Genomic DNA, 18,736 nt, shown 5'->3' with positions numbered 1-18,736 from the left:
GGCCTTTAGCACAAGCATTCTCTAGTCCTGCCCTGATCTCAGCAAACAAACAGTTGAAACTCAGTAAATGAGAACCTTATGGAGACAACAGGGTGTTCCAGTCAACACGTTCTAGGATCCATGTCACACTATTCCAAGTTTGCAGGTAAATATTTTCACTACTTTTAAAGAAAAACTAAAATAAAATCCTAGTGCTTGGAAGAACATTGCACTCAGAAAACATTCTTCATCCTGAATTTATCATTAGTAGGTGTCCCCACGTGTTGATAGTCCACAATGACACTCTGTAGTTAGGAGTTATGAGAAGAGCTATAAAGTGAGAAAAATCAATAGCATTATATTAAAATGTTCAGCCATGAAGGAACAATCAACACTTGAAAATACCAGAAACAATCAATTTCAATAAGCAGTTAATATTAGGTAACAAGGCAACAAAGCAATAGATAAAGATTAAGGTGATGGGAAATATTTAAAGCATTAATTAGATACACTAGAGTTTAATGCCCCAATAGTTTTTACAAAAAAAAATAGCTCTCAAAGTTTCATAGACCTTCACAGAATTGCATCAAATTGCACATAAATGTGAGACCAAAATATTTTTAATAATAATTAAAATATATACTGCAGGATTCCACAGGAGCACACGATGACATTCCTTTCCCCATTTGAAGGTAATGTACTCTCATAGGTGCATTAGTAACATTACTAAGTCAATAAGTGCCAAATATATGGTAATGTAAACTACATTGTTCATTTAGGATTTTGAGCCAGAGTTTCCGTAACAACTTTCAGAAAAGCAAATAACCCTATTTTCTTATTCTTGTTCAGAGGCACTTAATCAGGTACCCATTCTCTTGTAATACATACAAGTGATACATCCTCTCTTTTAATGAGAAATTAATCTATTCCTTCTTTTAAAAGCTTACAGGACAGTAATATATCCCCAAACAAAAGAAGAAAAACTCAAAAATAAACAAGAAGCCCACACAGTTTACAAATTTCTTCTAATAGTGGATTTCCTGTCTGTAAGGTGCAGACAGTAGAAAACAAGGCTACATTTAAAGATGTGGAGGGGAGATCAAGGCTGAGGTCTCCAGAGACACAGAGACAAGTTGACACTGAGCTCTCATTAAGGCTTTGCTTTACCCTTGGCAGTCTCAGACAACCAGTAATAGTCTACCCAAAGATAAATCAAATCAGTATAAAATAATTTGTCTAGGGTAGATCTAGAAGTACTTCTAAGCTAGTGCAGCAGTACATGCAGCACTAAGTGTTCTTCTCTGTTGTATTATTCAAGTGCTCTTCAGTGGAGATACAATTTGAAGGACGAAAAATTGCCATAAGCAAAAATCCCAAGTCAGCATTTTGCCTGATCACAGAATCACAGAATCACAGAATTGCCAGGGTTGGAAGGGACCTCAAGGATCATGAATCTCCAACCCCCCTGCCACATGCAGGGCCACCACCATTCCACCTAATGCTAGACCAGACTGCCCAGGGCCCCATCCAATCTGGCTTTGAACACCTCCAGGGACGGGGCATCCACAACCTCCCTGGGCAGCCTGTTCCAGTACCTCACCACTCTCTCCGTAAAGAATTTCCCCCTGACATCCAACCTATATCTCCCTTCCCTCAGCTTAAAACCATTTCCCCTTGTCCTGCTGTCACTCACCCTTTCAAAGAGTTGATTCCCCTCCTCTTTGTAGGCTCCCTTTATGTACTGAAAGGCTGCAATGAGGTCACCCCGCAGCCTTCTTTTCTCCAGGCTGAACAAGCCCAGCTCCCTCAGCCTGTCCTCATAGGGGAGGTGCTCTAGTCCCCTGATCATCTTTGTGGCCCTCCTCTGGACCCTCTCCAACAGCTCCCTGTCTTTCTTGTACTGGGGGCTCCAGACCTGGACGCAGTATTCCAGATGGGGCCTCACAAGAGCAGAGTAGAGGGGAACAATCACCTCTCTGTCCCTGCTGGCCACCCCTCTTCTGATGGAGCCCAGGATCCCATTTGCCTTCCGAGCCGCAAGGGCACACTGCTGGCTCATATTAAGTTTTTCGTCTACCAAGACCCCCAGGTCCTTCTCCACAGGGCTGCTCTCAAGGACCTCTCCTTCCAGTCTGTAGGGATGCCTGGGATTCCTCCGGCCCAAGTGCAAAACTCTGCACTTTGCAGTGTTGAACCTCATCAGGTTCACCCGGGCCCACCTTTCTAGCCTCTCGAGGTCCCTCTGAATGGCATCCCGTCCTTCAACTGTGTCAACCACACCACTCAGCTTGGTGTCGTCAGCAAACTTGCTGAGGGTGCACTCAATTCCGTCATCAATGTCATTGATAAAGATGTTAAAGAGCAATAAAGATTTCCTATTAGTTTGTCACAGAAACAGTATAAAACTGTCCTAAGACATACCTTGAACTATCAGAATATGCAAGTGCTATATTTCACCACAGCAAGACACCAAGCAACTATTCCCACCCCCAAACCCACTAACCTCACCTCATAGAGCATCCATTTATCTTGTGAAAATACAAAGGAAGGAAAACCCGAGCAAAAGGCACTACATATTAATTGTTTCTCAGAGAGAGAAGGACAGAAAGATTATTTATATGCAGCAAAAGTCTGTTAACAAAACAGCTGTGTCTCTGTGAAAATAGGCAGCAAGAAAACTTTCTCAGAGAAGTACAGAAAGTCTAAACTCAGATTTGCTTTATGTTTCTGAAGGTGAGACTACACTCAGATTACACTCACTTGGTTTAAAGCTTGTCAAAATGTGATGTCTCAAAACATCACGTATGAAAGCCCAAACCAGAGGGAAAGTAGAGTAACATGACATTTTTTTACAAATAAAAATAATCAGAAGTATTACTTGTGTTGGAAACATCCAAATAATGTTTGGCAGGACGGTATCTCTAATAAAAGCAGATTTTATTCGCGATTGCAATGGCGGGCGTCCCGCAAGCAGGAGCGCGCAGTCACCCCTTCCCATTCACCAAAACAGGGCTCCAACCATCCAGTGATAGAAGTATCTATTCCTGATTTCTCTGCCAGTTAATTGGCAAGGGTGGTAAGCTCTTGCAATGTCTTAGTTATTGTGTCACCTGGAGCTGTATTATTGGGATGAAGGTGCAACAACAGGTACCCAGCATTACACGTACACCCCTTTTTCTTTTTTCCAGCTTGTATCATATCTTAGGAGATCCTATTTTCCCAGGCCATCCTACTTATGGCATCTAACTGTTCTGCAGTTCCCTTTATTGCACTCTTTTTGTATAATTTGTAAATCTCCACTGACTATAACAAATGTAGTTAATCCAATCTACATTCTTGTTGATCATCACCAGGACAGTGACTCAAACCCTGCAACAATTTGATTTCTCACCTTAAAATCATCAGGGACAACAAGAAGTGAAAAGTTTAAATCCCTAGCTTGCCCACATACCAAACAATTACTGATGTAAGTATACTTTGCAATGATGTTTTTCACAAGAGATATAAAAGCATTTATATCAAATGCTGCACTTAATCAAATTAACATTTCTAACAATTATAAGAGCCCATATTACTGTCTTTGGATTCACAATTTTAAGGGTCCAGCTGACTTCAGTTCCCATTGTATTTGAGGGACCTTCTTAACTCTTGTATGATGTGTACACAACACTTGTTCTTTAATTTTTACTGCTGTGTGGGATGTTAGCAGCACCTGGAGCAGGCTTATCCACCTTGATTCCAGGGGCGAATGTGAAAGACATCTGCTATATACATATAATCTCTTGTTAAAATATTATGTATCAAGCCATCAAGGCCTTGAGCTCTAGTTCCTAGAACCAGTTTCTCTATTTCCTGAAGCTGTTCTGGTAGACTTACCACATGCTCAATATTTCATTCCCTACATGGGTAGAGATCCTGTTTGTACAACATAAGGCCTTTTGTACAGTATTTTGAAAGACTTATCCCCTCTTTGGCTCTAGGTTTCAATCTGCTCCTAAGGAGAACCAAAGGCAACAACTTTGGCCAGGACAGTCCAGCTTCCTGGCCCAGTTTTACTACCTGTGATTTAATTAGATAGTTCATCTTTTCCACCTGACCACTCGCCTGTGGTCTGTGTGATATGTGCAATTGCCAATTTATTCCCAATGCTTACTGACCTGTTGGACAATCTCTGCAATAAAGCGAGTTCCCTGGCTGAAGGGTATTGCTGCAGGACACCCAAACCTTGGTATAATCTCCTGCAGCAATACCGTGGTTATTGCTTTGGCTTGATTGGTCCTGCAAGGGAATGCTTCTGGCCACCCTGAAAAGCATATACTGAAATCCTCCTTTTTCCTGGCAGTTCTGAAAAAAATCTATTTGCAATTGTTGTCCTAAAAGATTCCCTTTCCCAATAAGCCCCACTTGTACCCTGTTCCTGGTACTAGGATTGTACAGTTACTTTCTGATGTCTGTACCCCCATATGTTTTATTATGTTCCCTTAGAACCAATTTCTATAAAATAATAAAAGACACAACAATGTGTCCATCTGGGTATGCACCCACCTGTCAGCTTGCTCTCTTCCCTCTTAAATCATCAAATTCCTATCCTTTCTACAATGCCTTATAGGTTCTGATTAAGGTTCAGATATTTTAAGTTTACCGTCTGGAATTAAAGCCAGTTCACCAATTTCTTTTCCTTCAGCTGCCTGTTTTGCCACCTGATCCACCATCATATTCCCAGTTTCCTGTACAGTGCCACTCTTCTGATGTCCTTTACAATGTATAACAGCCATGCTGCTCTTTGGTAGATTTATATCATGCTGAATTTGCTTTCCATGTGTGTAAGAAAACCTCGCTCTTTGCAGATGGTACCATGAGTGGGTACCACCCCAAAAGCATATTTAGTTCTTGTCAAGGCAGTTATTTCAGCCTTCTGAGCAGAAGTCCCCACAGGTAATGGTTTTGCTTCAGTTACCTTGTCACTAGCAGTTACTACATGACCTGCCTTACAGTTTCCTTGTCTCACAAAGCTGTTTCTGTCAGTGAATCCAGGAATCCTCAGCGTTGTCCAACGGTTCCTCCTGTAGGTCTGACCAACTGGCACAAACAGTCTCCATGCAGTCACACACTGCTGGCTTGGAGGTAGCTCTGCACTGGTGTTCTGGGTGTTCAGCAAACTGCTTCCTTCTCTTTGATCAGTTGTGCTTTCTGTTGAGAAACTCGATAGCCGTTTAAATCAAGAAATTCAGCAAACTCACAGTCCACAGTCCTCCTTTGTTACTGTAGTATCCATATACTGCAGTAAAGTTCCACTGTGAGATGGAGGAACCCAAACCTCAGGCTCACAAGTTGACCAGTTCTCAAAAATCACTGGGCTGTTCTCATAACCCTGGGTAACACTGTCCAGGCTAGCTGAATTTTTCTTATTTATTTATAGATATATTCAATTTTTTTTTCCTTCTTCCCATATTGGAGTTTTCCTATTCAAAGGCAAATAATTTTAGACTTTCTTTGGCAAAACCAGGCAGAAAAAGGTGTACTTCAAATCCAGAACAGTAAACCCCGCCTACTTATTCCCTAACTTGGTTAATAAAGATATACATCATAGGTTGTATATATTCAACATTTCTATTAATTGCCCTCAAATCTTGTACCAAACTATAGTTCTTGCCATCCAATTTTTCATTTGCAAGAGTGGGGTGTTCTATTTGGATTTCTATCCAATTAATAATCCAAAATTCAAAAAGTTATTTATTATTTCTTTTATCTTCCTACAATCTTGTATCCTTAAAGCCCTGGTTGGGCTGGCTCCCGTCTTTAACTTTTATAGGGCTGCATTTTTGGCTCTGCCAGGCATTCCTGATGCCTACAATCCTGTGTATACCTGATTTAGGATTTACCTAACTTCTGGGGGTACAACATCACTTGTTCCCAGTTTGTGTTAAGACATGACACAGAACAGGACTTTATTCGCACACCTACGGACACAAGATGACAGTCTTTATACCTGTTTTTCCCTTTATCCATCCCCTGCCCTGTTTCCCCATTGGCTGGGTACTCCAGGTTCACAATCTTATCACAATTTACATTTGTTGATTCGTGTGTTATCTGGTGTCAGTCAGTAGCCATCCTGTTGTTTCCAAGATGTCTCAGTGCTCTTCTTGTCGTATTGATATGGTGATTGTCTCCGAAGTCTTCGTTAAACAAACACGGGCGGGGGGGGATGACGCCAGGCCTTCCAATGTCTCTTCAGGGGCTTCCTCGGGCATACCATGACTTGTTCTCTGGTTTGATCTCGTGCAGGATATTATTGCAATGTGTGTGACAAAATATACACATATACACCTATATACAGAGCATGCATTCCTGGGAAGATTTGGCTAGAGGATAAGTGATGCAAACTATCAGGGATCTTCCCCAAGTTAAGTAGAAGGACTCCCAAAAGGAACTATGACAACAGAGTTCATGAAATAAAAAATATTATCCAATTCTAATGCAGAAACAACATTTGATTCCCACACTTGTTCATTTCAAAAAACGTTACTGTGAAGGGTTTTCATCATTTCTCAGACAGACATTGAGTACTACTGCAGACAGCATACTAGAGATTTATACACCTGTGTGTACAGATATAGCCATAAGAAACAGAGGGAGCTGTTGAGTGTAAATGAAATGCCAGCAAGAGTATGAGGAAGAATTGTGAGTAACTGGTCAAATTCACAGCTCCTGGCAGTCAGTGATTTAGTTCCACAGACAAATATTGGCAAAATCATTCCAGCACTGATTCTGGGGTGAACTACACAGTACCTGTTTCTGAAATGCTTAGAGATACCCTGGTCAGATACGAAGGCACACAGTGCCAGAGCAGCCCCTGACTCCATGTTCCTCTGAGATGCTTATCACCGATACATTCATTCTTTTGATACTGTCTCTAGTATTTATCCCTGCTTGACTTACTTACACTGCTTGAAAATACACAGAGGAGGCCCCATAGCTTTATTGTTCTGAAGCCAGTTGATCTTCCAGTCAGCCTAGAACAGCACCTGCTCCTGCCTAAACCAGAAACCCACACCCAGGGAGTGATGAGGCAGACAACCTTACAGCCCGTGCCAATCAGTCAAGACCAAGTTTTGCATGGAGACATCACCACCACAGCCCCACTTCCCAAACCTATTGTTCCCGACGCCACCACATGCCAGCAAAGCCCAGCTCACCACAGCCATCTGCAGGCAGATACCACAGTGCCACTGGTCCTCCTGGAGCTCACAGCTGTGCTCACTGCTCACCCAGCAGGCACCACCCAGGCCAGGCAGACACCTGCCACCAAGAGTAAGTCATCCCATCAGCTTATTGCAAACGGGACTTGTGTCACCACATCACGACCTTCTCACATGCAGGGCAGAGCCGAGAAAGTATCGGTTTCAGATGTCTGAGACAGACAACACAAACTATGAGGTGCCTGAACATCCGGCAGAAACAAACACCTCTGCCTGCTCAGTAAAGGACATCTCAGCCTCTTCACAGTGGAAAAATAAACACACTGGAGTTTCAGTTGTTCTGTTCACCAGAACAGTGACAAAACCCTGAAGAATTCAAAAAAGCAAAAGATCTCTTCGGCAGGAGCCGAATTCCACAGGAGTTGCTTTGAATTACACCAGCCAGCTGGAGATGCAGCAAAGGCTGTTCGCGCAGCCCCGTACCTTGCAGAATCATTTACACTCTTCAAGCGGACATAAAAGCGTTACCAACCATAACGGCACTATTTAACACCCACTTTGCAGAGGTGCTAATGTCTAAACAAAGCATAAGGTCACAGAGCGTATGGCCGGAGAAATTCAATTAGGAGTGATGGCTGAGGAAGCGCAGGCCCCAGCCCTGCACTAACAGCCAGGCAGGAGACCCCGCCCCAGCGCACGGCAGGAAACGCGAGGTACGTAGTTACCACTGACCAGCTTTCAGATAACCGAAGAAAGGTATTAGCCACAACTGAATAATACAGAAGGAACAGCTTACCGCACTTTGAAGAAAAGGGCTCACTGGAAAACTTCTCTGCTTAGAAGTTGCTTCTTTCTAGACGTTTCCCTCCCACTGCCAGCCCTTAAATGAGGTTAGGACCCCTTCCACTTGCACAGGGCAATCGCTTGCACCTGGACTGGCCACACCTCTCCACCAGGTGCTCAATCACCGGTTCAGGCCATGACCTAACGGCTCCCATACGCTCAGACACGGCGCACCATGTTTAGGCAGGAGCACCGGAGGATTTTTCAGAACTTACCTTTCAGTGGGTGTCACACGCGCTGCCGAGCTGCGTCCCTCTGACATCCTCTCAGCTGGGGCAGCCTGCTGACATCCCAAGCCTGTCCCTACAGGAATCCACCGAGCTGCTGCAATCTTCTGAAATGAGTGCAGAGGGAGGCTGGGGAGCTTCCTGCAGACAGCATCATGCCCCATGCAAATCCTGTCAGCACAAAGCTTATCGGTGGACACCCAAAGAGCTGGGCCCCGAGGGCCCTGCCAGCCAGATACCAGAGCTCTGGCTGCTGGCTCTCCTCAGTGGCTTTTTGCACAGGAGCTTGAAACGTAGCATTTGCTGCCAAGTTCCCAGTCATTTCTCACACCCTAAACTCAATTGCTATCTCTCACCCTGTGGCACAGACTGGCCCTCCCAGCAGGGAGGGCTGTTCTCCCTGCCCTCTCAGGACGGGAGCTCCTTGCAGCAGCCACCTCACAGGAGCAGGAAGCATCACTGGGCAGCAGCTGCTTCCCTCCAGCAGCTCTGAGGTGAGGCACCCAGCCACTGCCACCAGAGGCAATAGGAAATCAAGAGTTGATTTCTTTTTTTACTTTTCCTGAGATACGTGGGATTTTATTTATTTTTTTTAATTAACCTTGAGGTAGAAATTTTTATTTTTCTCTTGTTTGCACACACATCTGTAAAGCTGTACATCTGTACAAACATGGAACAGCTTAATCCAATGCACTTCATGTCTCTTTCAAGGATTTAGGAAGCATTGCTACTACATTCATATTGTATCTCCTGGCACAAACATGTGGGCAGGTGTTATGGACAGATTTTGATCACATAAGGACACCAAGCAAGAGGCCCAGTCATGCCATAAGCATGTAAGGCTCCAGAAGGAGAAGCAGCCCTAATCCCCCACAGCTCCTGCTTCCATTTCATTGCCCCCAACCCAAGGGCAAGGCAGAACACAAGAAGGGGCCAGGCTTACAAAGGTACCTGCTAGAGAAAGGTGAAGATCCTCCACTCTACTGCAATCTTCCTCAGGGCTAGGAGAGGTCAGTATGGTTCCTGAGCTGCTGTAGACTGCTTAAAGAGCAGAGATTAATGCTGGAGGAGGTTTATGGGAAAAGTGGTCCTTCATTTTAATATACATCTTTACATTTCCTCCTCATTATGTCGATTCCTGCCAGCTGCAGCCAGAGAACCTCCCCCCTCATGCCTGTTCTTTCTATGCCTCCACTTGAGGATGGTTGAGCCCAGCAGACACGTGGCCATCAGAGCTGCCCTCCCTGCTGACCAGCTGCAGCTGTGCGCTCACTGCAGCTTCTCAGTGCCTCATAGCCAGTCTTTGCAGTCACTTCTGAATCACATCATGAATTTCTCTGTATATCCACTCAGAACGGCACTGGTAAAGGCTATTATTTAAAATAGAGTTGTTGGTGTCTCCTGCTCCTGCTTTCTTTGCATGTTTTCATGAAGGATTAGGGAGAGCCAGCTGAGAACAAGGGAGGGAGAGCACAACACTAAAAGGAACAAAAGAGGAGAGAGGAACTCTCATTGGTACCTAAAAATATACTTCCCAAAGAATATCACAAAAGAAATTACTGAGACAGAAAGAGAGTAGAGCACAAAGAAGGATGTAAATGTGCCACAGGTGGAGAGAGCACCAAACCCACCAGCCAACACCACGCCCAAAATTGCAATTAAGAGGTGACAGGTGTGTAATTTTGCTTTAAAGGTAAAACTGAACCATAAAAGAGATGTTGGCGGGTTTAGAAAATAAATGCCAAATGTGTTCAGTCTTGCCTTTGAGCAGTGTTTTTCAGTTGTCTTTAGTTTTTGTAAATTTTATTTAGTTTCCTGCAGTTTCCCTGCCAGCTCTGTCAGTTCTGGACATAGATCTGAGGGATGTTGGCCCATTGCTCCTCTGATGGCTGCTCAGCTTCTCAGCTGTGCTCAGGGCAGGTTACTGGTTCCCTACTAAGACAGCCCCTGCCTGCTTTCATTGCTTCGCAGCCACTCTGGTACCAGCTAAGGTCACTCTGAATGACTGAGGCGGGGAAACAGCAGTAACTCCTGCCAGAGTTATTGTGACGGGTTTTAAAATGCAAAAGGAGCAAATACCCAAGATATAGCACTGCAGGCACCTTTCAACTTTCAAATAAACTTAGAGCAAATGCAAGTGTAAAACTCAACCATTGCTTTTTATGGTCTTGTCTCCTTTTAATTCAAACCTCTTCTGTTTAAGACACAATAGCACATAGAAAGTGTCTCTGCAGTGGCAAAGCAAGCCAATAAACATATTCTAAAATGGAAAAAAACATCTGATTTTCCCACAATTTGTGCTTCCTGCTGCACTTGGCAATTCTTCCCTTTCATTCCCTCAGGTGCTGCTGTCTCCAGCAATGGTCACGCATGACATGTGGAGGGAGTGGGTGTAGGGAGTCACGCTGCAAAGTCTTTAGACAGGAGCTAGGAGGCTAAATATCATGAAATGTCCCACTGAACACAACAGGTCACAGTTTGTCTCTTCAACTGACAGACATTCTCTCTTCCTCTTTTAAATCTGGAGGTCTTTGGGAAAAAAATTCCCTGCAAAATGTTGTTCCATTCATTTCTAGTCCCCCTTATAGGATATATCTGCAAAACAACGAGCCTGGGACAAAAGGCTGGAGGCTGCTTTGAAGGATGGGTCACTCTGAACAACTGTCAGTGGCAGGGGCTGGGGAGGAGAAGAGGAGCAGAAGCTGGCAGCAAAGCTTAGCAATGGGGTTGATGTTGAAGAGGGAGGCTGTGCCTTGGGAAAGCACATGGCTCCTGGATGGAAGCTCTTAGAAAGCATTTTTTCAGTCATCTGCAACCTGACTTGGAATCAGCGCCTACAAAGAACAACCAGAAGATTTCCACTGGATCAGTTTTACATACAGATCTATGCAAACATGGATAGTATCTTTTTGGCATATTAAAAGAAGCTTTTTCCGTGCATGGAAAGACATTTGGTCTCAGTGCTATAGCAGGAATGTTACTGTTTTTTTGTTTTTTTTTTTTTTTCCTGCGTACTTTTTAAAATTGCTCCTTACTTCCTCTTGGAAAGTTTAAATTATAGAATCTCATCTTCAAAACTAGGACACAAGATTCTCAGTCAGAGAATCCACGCTGCAAAACTTCAACGACAACAAAAGACACAAAGTAATGAAAACAGTCACACAGAAGATCAGCATCGTTTGTGGGGTTCTGCAGGTGGTCTACTTTTTTCTCTGCCCTGCCCTGCTGTCCTGTGGAATTCTGCTGGTAGGACATCTGCTGGTAGGCTTTACATCGTGATGGAAGTAAAGATTCTGGCTGGAAACACATAAAATTGCACTGACTTTTTGAACAGATTTTTTAAGAGCTTTTTGGATGGCAGATGGGTCCCTCTTCCATCAGTGTGTGTTCTGCTCATGGGGAGATCTTTGAAGAGGGGTCTTTGATGTGACCATCTTCATTATCAAACTCTGAAAGGTACTTAAAAAAAACAAACTCTTTGCTGCTCTACAGAGAAATTTCATCCCGAGGATTTAGTTGAGGATGGCAGTCATGGCATGAGATGCAACTAGGCACGACTTGCAAATTTTAACCTATTAAAGCAATTTGTTCGCTTCCTCCAACAAACGATGCGATTACAAATGTGTCCAGGAAATGCTATGAATATACATCTGTGACTTGACTTTTCTTCCAAGCAATCTCTGGCTAATTCCTAGCAAACAATCCAGCTTTAAACTGAAACCATCAAATGAAAATGAACAGCCAAATATTTTAAACTATTGCTTTTTATTATAATTACACTGGAGCACAAATAAATAAGCACTAAATTTATTGTAAAATATTGTCAATGCACTAAAGAAAGCAGAATTGATCTTCAAACAACATCTTATTACTTCAGAAGTATCAAAGTACATTTAATTACATCTTACCTAAAAAAATCAAGTACAAAAATGAAAAGAAAATTAATATGTATTTATACTGTGTATATAGAAACGGCTAGTAATATATTATTACAGTTAGCCTCTAGCTACTCCTTACTCCTACACAATCTCAGGCACATACCTGACAATTTCTAATGAAATATGAAAAAAAAGCAACATGACATTCAGTTTTAAGATATCGGTAAATGTATTACACTGGAATGAACACAGAATGATTTCATTTCATTTAAAAACCCTGTCATTTAAAAACATAGTGCCGTTGTCCACTTAAAAATAAATAAACAACCCAAACAAAAAAAGAACCCATACCATTGTATACCATTTGCTTTGTCAAAAGGAGCAATAAAGTAGACATACATTGGCTAATATACGTAAACACATTTTTAGTGCAAGAATAACAAGACCTGTGACTTAACTGTGCTTTCTGGAAATCACAGTGCACTTTACACAAATTGCTACACAATAATGTTTAACTTCAGGAGTTTAAAGCAAAATAAGTGCATACCAAACAACTTCATATATACAGTCTTCGCAAGTGTGTGTATATATGTGATCTGTATGTATATACAGATTGCATATTTATACAGACTACAGCTTCAATGACTGCGCGTAGCTAAGCACTGTCATTCACCCTGTGACACAGAAACTGCTGAGACGATAGGGAATGTGGAGAACATCTGAACAGCGTTCTGATGGCGCGCAGCAGGCGGCACGACGCGCTGCGACACGAGTGATGGGGTGGGCCAGACATCACAGGACACCAGGACACGTCTGTCGTGCCCTGGCTGAGCCCATGACCTTGGGAAACTCCTCAACCCGAGCCTCACTCCCTCCTCCTCATAACGATTCTCACGAGCGTGAGGTTCAGTCCACATTTCTAAAGTGCTTGGAAGGTAAGTGCTAAGTTCTATTTTACTTTTTCACGTAGTGGTGCACTTTAAAACAAAATGCCATTGTTTCCATGGGATACAATGGAGGTCTGGAAGCACACGGGCAGTTATTTAAGGACAACATAAATAGTGTTGAGCAATAAAAGCAAAACAAGGGGTGGCTTCTATGGCAGGCTGAATGTACAAGCAAGTCTGTGACAAGAATGCTTCAATTCCCTGATCGTTATTCCTATTACGCGTTGATGTGGAAAGGACACGGCATGAACAAACGCTACTGAACACGATACTGAACTGCTTTCTTCCATGATTGCTGCCCTCCAAAGGCTCTGATGGCAGCACCCAGCTCACCCACAGGTTGGGATGCACAGCCAGCACTTTGTGGGTGTCACTGCACAGCCAGACGGCGGTTTTGTTTCATCACCGCAGGTTTAGTGCAGATGGGGAAAGAGCTGAGCTGAGTATTTCATGCATGGTTACGAGAAGTTCTTCTCTTGCCACCTAACAAGGAAGACAAAGAACAAACGCTTTCTGAACAATGAACCTGTTATCTCAACAGATTTCTCACAACCAACAAGTCGTCTTCTTTCCAGCAGATTCTGGAAACTTTACGAGATCTCTGGAGTTTTTCTTCTGCCATTTTCTTTCTTTAAAAAAAAAGAGAATAAGCAGAATGTACAGTTGGTGTAGCGGATGTCACATGTATTCAAAGATTCCTTCACAGCCTCTGGAGTTTTTCACTTCTTCTGTCATTTGGGCTGTGAGGGGGTCTTTAAATCTGCATTTCAATTGCGTACCCATTCCTGTCACGGCATATCCTTAACATACAACTATTTAATGCACACATCTATGAGTATATAGAGAGATACATGCATATATACATATATATGTGTGTATACATATGCATATACACATACACAGTAATGCTAATATACATACACACATATAAACACACACTTTATGTTTTACAGAAATCTCAGTTTGGACATCAAAATATACATTAGTTAGTTATAAAATATTTAAAAACTTTATTTCAGAGGCTGAAAAGAAACTGCTACCGATAAAGCATTACTCAAACTCAAACTTTAGCAATATAGATTACAAAAAACTTCTAAAATTTGTTATTTTTGGTTTTTTGATCAGCAATTACAGCTGTGGCAATGCTGTCAATAGAATTTCAAAGAAAAGCCGATATAACAAGAAGTTTTAAACAACACAACTTTTCTTCTCACAGAATATAATACTAAAATGATTGTTTTAAAGAGGAATTTTGTGCTACCAAATTTCAGACACATAGAAATTTAAATATACAAAATATATGCCATAGATAATTTTTTTCCCACTCCACAGCCGTACAAGCTTCCCTCGTTCTCAACAGCTTCTTCTGGAAGATATTTCACCACATGGATTTCACCCTCATTATCAGCTTAAACCATTTCTTTCTCCCGTTAAAACCAGGAGGTCGTAATTCTTTGGTCATGACATAATATTCTGTCAAAATGTGTGTAATATCATACAGGACTCTAAGCCAGTTACAGAGGCAGCCAGGAAGATGACACGGCAGATGTGGGAGAACATGTTACATGGCCTCTGCTTCTAACCCACGTGAAATCGAGGGAGATTTCTGTACCAGCCATCAGGGGGGCTGAATGCCAACCTCCATAGGTAACACACGGTAATCTGACACAGGACATGCTGCTGGATTGAAAACTAATAAACATGTAAACAGGTTTTTCACCCTTCTTTTCTGGACCAAAGACAAATGCAGACAGGAGCCATGGCTGCAATGCCACGGCTGTAACCTGCTAACGAGCGGGCTCCTCGCCACGGGCTGTACATCGCTCAGTCACAGTGAACCTTGGTCTCCGCTAGCCAGCTGGATGTCATGGGGAGGAGTTTCTGTTTTGGGGTTTTCTTCAGAAAATTTAGCTTCCCTTGTTGGCAAGTAGTTACAGTTGGAGATTAACCGATGAGGATAAAAGCAAGGGCAATCTATGTAATTAACTTTGTGAGAAAACCGACGCAGAGAAATTTGTGCTGTAAACGCAACTTGGGCATCCACACTGAGCATTCCCATTTGCATGGCCTGCAGTTCTGCTGTTTCACACCAAAACTCTCTCCCTTGTCCAGCCCTCCCTCCAAAAAAGCTAAGGACGTCTAACAAGCACAACTCTAGGTAACTTCTACAGCCCTAGCACCGAGTTGTTTTGTACATTGTCCTGTTAAATATAATGTACAACCACATGCTTTTGTACAGAGGCCAAATCTAGGCAGGTAGGAGAAATAAAATGGTGGTGGGGTTGAGGGGGAACATTAGAATACCACATAGAAAATAGTTAATAAAACCATATAACAGTAACATTATATAGTAAAATTCTTCATAAATTTTTGAATATATATATATATATATTTCAGCAGTGTTATTAGTTTGGGTGTTTTCAATATATTGGCAAAATATTTACATTCTAATATCTTCTGGATCCAAAAAAATCCTGGATAAATATATATGCCTTAATCCAGTCGGAAATTTAGAACTCTCTTTTGATTGACAGGTGAGCACTGTACAGGTGTGTTTTTTTCCTAGGAAGTTCACCACCTGCAGGTAAGTCTTAGTTAGAGCCTTTGCCTCATTAAGAAAGCCGGCTGCCTGTGCATGGTGCAATGCGGTGGAGAGAGCATCCTCCACACACCTCTCAGATTGCAGTGTCCCAGAAAACAGTTTGTTGTTTGGAATAAGGAGGAGGGCTATATTTCTTGGTCCCGGTGTTCTTTTTCCAACTCGGCAAGATAGGCATGCTGTCCTGTTTGCAGAGTCCTTTCTCTGATTTCTGTCGAGCTTTTATTTCTTTGCAGAGGCAACGTTTTTTCTCAATCATATCCAGCATTGTATGGTCCCCTTGCAACCACTGCATACATGTCACCTGTTAGGGGGAGAAAAAGAGAGGAAGAAAGGAAAAAGAAGAAAAAAAGTATACAAATAACTATTTAGCTATAGATTGAAGATGTCGTTTCTTTGAAAGGTTAACATCACTCTTAAAATACCCCCATTTGTCTCAGAACAAAAAATATCGATGCCAACAAAAGAAACAAAGTCAGTCTTCACTTCTTGCTACTACTGTAAAGAAAAATAAGGGTAATAAACGGTCCCCTTCTTCACTTCTGAGCACAGAGCACTGAAAGCTAATAAAGATGAATGTTTTTGGCAAACTAGCACTAGTTGAATCTTAAATGATGGAAAAGATCTTAAAAATGCACACGGATCTTAACAATGTCCTTAAGCTGTAGAAATAAAAAATTCTATACACTCAAGCCCATGTTTTATATTTCTTTCCATATCCAATCTGTCACATTAAAAGCATGCTATAACACTTCTGAGTATCAAGCTAAATATAACTCTGTTTAGTCGTTTTTTCAAAACGATTTAATGAACTCCATGAGAATTATATGGATTATCCCATCCTTCTCTGTGATGATATTTCATTAACTAGAAGGCTTCAACTGATTAGAAACTCCATGTCTTCACACATGTAGAATATTTCAAAACAGGATCCTGATTCAAAAAAGGAGGTTAGCATATGTTTAGTTGTAAGTGTATGTCACAGCCCGCCAAAGCCTGAGAAAGTGGCTTCATTTGAGTTAAGCATGGTGCTCACGTGTCTAGAAAATGTGTGTGCCTTCAAATGCTTCAGATTGGAACTGAAATCCCAAATACTAAACTCTCTTGAAAGGGCTTATCATACTTGGATCACCTGCAAACCAGAGATCTTCCTCAGAGCACATAATCTGCAAATCTGAAGTGATTTCCTACATTCTCTCAAAATCTGTTTTCCCCACTGGTCATAAATTTTTAAGTAAATGCATGCCATGCATTTGTAGGGACTGTCCAAGTACATTTCTGATCTTGTCATGCAAATGCACATGTGCACTAATACTTTGGCAGCATTTTATGATTCATGAAAGAAACATGTTTTTATTAGTAGTACTCAATAACGCATCTGCATTTCATTCACAAATATCAAAATGCTAAATGTGGGCATGCACTGAGCTCCTTGCACTGGGGACTGGCCTTCCTACAAGCCAGCAAAGAAACTGCCATTGACCTCTGTAGTTGCTGTCTGCTCGAAGTGCATTTAGCTTCTCTGGATAAATGGATAATGTTCTGAATCATAGCTGGAAATAAAAGAATAAATATGAGAAAACCTAACAAAAAAAGTAATAAAGAATGCAAATAGAAAAATAAACAAAGTACAGAAAAGTCTTTTTTTTTTTTTTTTACAAACTGGTGTAACAAATGATTTTTAATGGCTGATACAGGATAAAAGAATTTTAGATAAAATGTTCTTTCTTTATACTGAAACAAAAATATGCTTACCTTCTGCTATATATATTAAATAGTTCTTTGAGTAGATCACAAAATGTGTTTTGCTCTTGAATGTTCTTACGAATTTGCAATTACATGGGTAACGTACCAGTAGTGCATGCACCCTCCTTATGGTTGAACTAAACATCTTCAGGAAGCCTACCATGCCTCTCATTCTAATCCAGTGCTCAGTTTATCCTCATAACATAGTGCAGGTATGAAGCAGCTCACCTGCCCCAAAGCAGGACTTTCTCCCTTTGGCTGTCTCTTTGGCGTGGTCCCCAACTCATCCCAATGGTGGTACTCACTCCTCCCACCCTCGGTGACTCCACGGGCTGTGGATGAGGCTCTAACAGAGGCAGTTTTCCTGCCACGCTATTCATCAGTGACGCATTACTACTTACACAGCAGTGTCTTCATTTTGGCTGGGTTCTCCTACGTGGGTCAGGATATGACAACGCAGTCTGCACACATTTCATTAAGCAGGACATTGACAACACACAGCACCACACCGACTTCTGGAATGAACTCGAAGGCAGCAGTGCATAAGTGGAGGTGTCCCCTTACAAGCATGTGGAGCCCTCTCCTATTTATGACCGTCCCATGAGCAAACAGCCTGCGCTGGCACCAAGCCCTGGCAGCCTGTGGCCACACCTCGACACTGCCCACAGCACATCCATGGGAGTGTGCCTCGGCCACACTGCCCACGTCCTCACCATCACACCGCGTGGTGCTGGAGCCAGCATGGCGTCTTCTGGCAGCTAATCCACTTCATGGGATTGAAGGGGACTGAAGCGCGATTTTGACATGCTAAACTCTGAAATGCCAATTGCAACTTCACAAAGATAGAAAAGGTGCTGCAGAATGTATCAGTTACACAGACACTCTGCCACCCCCTGCAAAACAGCCCCTAAAATAAACCTAAGTGTAGACAGCTCCAAAATCCCTTTTTATTCTGTCCACCATATTGTGAAGCAGTCAGAGAGTCCTTCGCCATGAAGAATTCAAGCATTTCCCCTTTCCAGGACACAGGATTTTTAACACTACTTGTGATGGTTTAAACACCATATCTGTTTAGTTTAAACACTCTATAAAGGCTGTTCTTTTCACACAGCACCTTCCCGCAGAGCACGTTCCTCTCCCATCACTACACTCAGAAAATGTGTGTGTGGCATGAAGTGCAGAAAGGAGACATGGAAAATCATGTGCCAAAATGGACTAAGTGAGCACATAGGCTGTTGCTGTGTTTAAGGGATAAGGGAAAAAAGTTAAAAAGGGAGAACAAATGTTCATGGCTTTCTTTTTGGTATTTTGCCCTATT

General features: G+C 42.3%; 1 protein-coding gene across 10 annotated transcripts in view; it reads right to left on the bottom strand.

Annotated features, from left to right (window-relative positions):
• Positions 1-15,555: 15,555 nt before the first annotated feature.
• The window catches only part of NYAP2 (neuronal tyrosine-phosphorylated phosphoinositide-3-kinase adaptor 2), a 147,692-nt gene continuing 144,511 nt past the window's right edge, over positions 15,556-18,736 (bottom strand). For all 10 annotated transcript variants that reach the window (XM_090147264.1, XM_090147266.1, XM_090147267.1 and 7 more), the window contains one exon: positions 15,556-15,976. In XM_090147264.1, the coding sequence (XP_090003390.1) occupies positions 15,749-15,976 (228 nt within the window). In that variant the 3' untranslated portion in view covers positions 15,556-15,748. The remainder of the gene's footprint in view (positions 15,977-18,736) is intronic.

Source organism: Phasianus colchicus, chromosome 10, assembly GCF_987193195.1.
Source record: "Phasianus colchicus chromosome 10, bPhaCol1.hap1.1, whole genome shotgun sequence".
NCBI lineage: Eukaryota > Metazoa > Chordata > Aves > Galliformes > Phasianidae > Phasianus > Phasianus colchicus.
The sequence above is the reverse complement of the archived record's forward strand: the minus strand, read 5'-3'. Positions and strand labels throughout refer to the sequence as shown.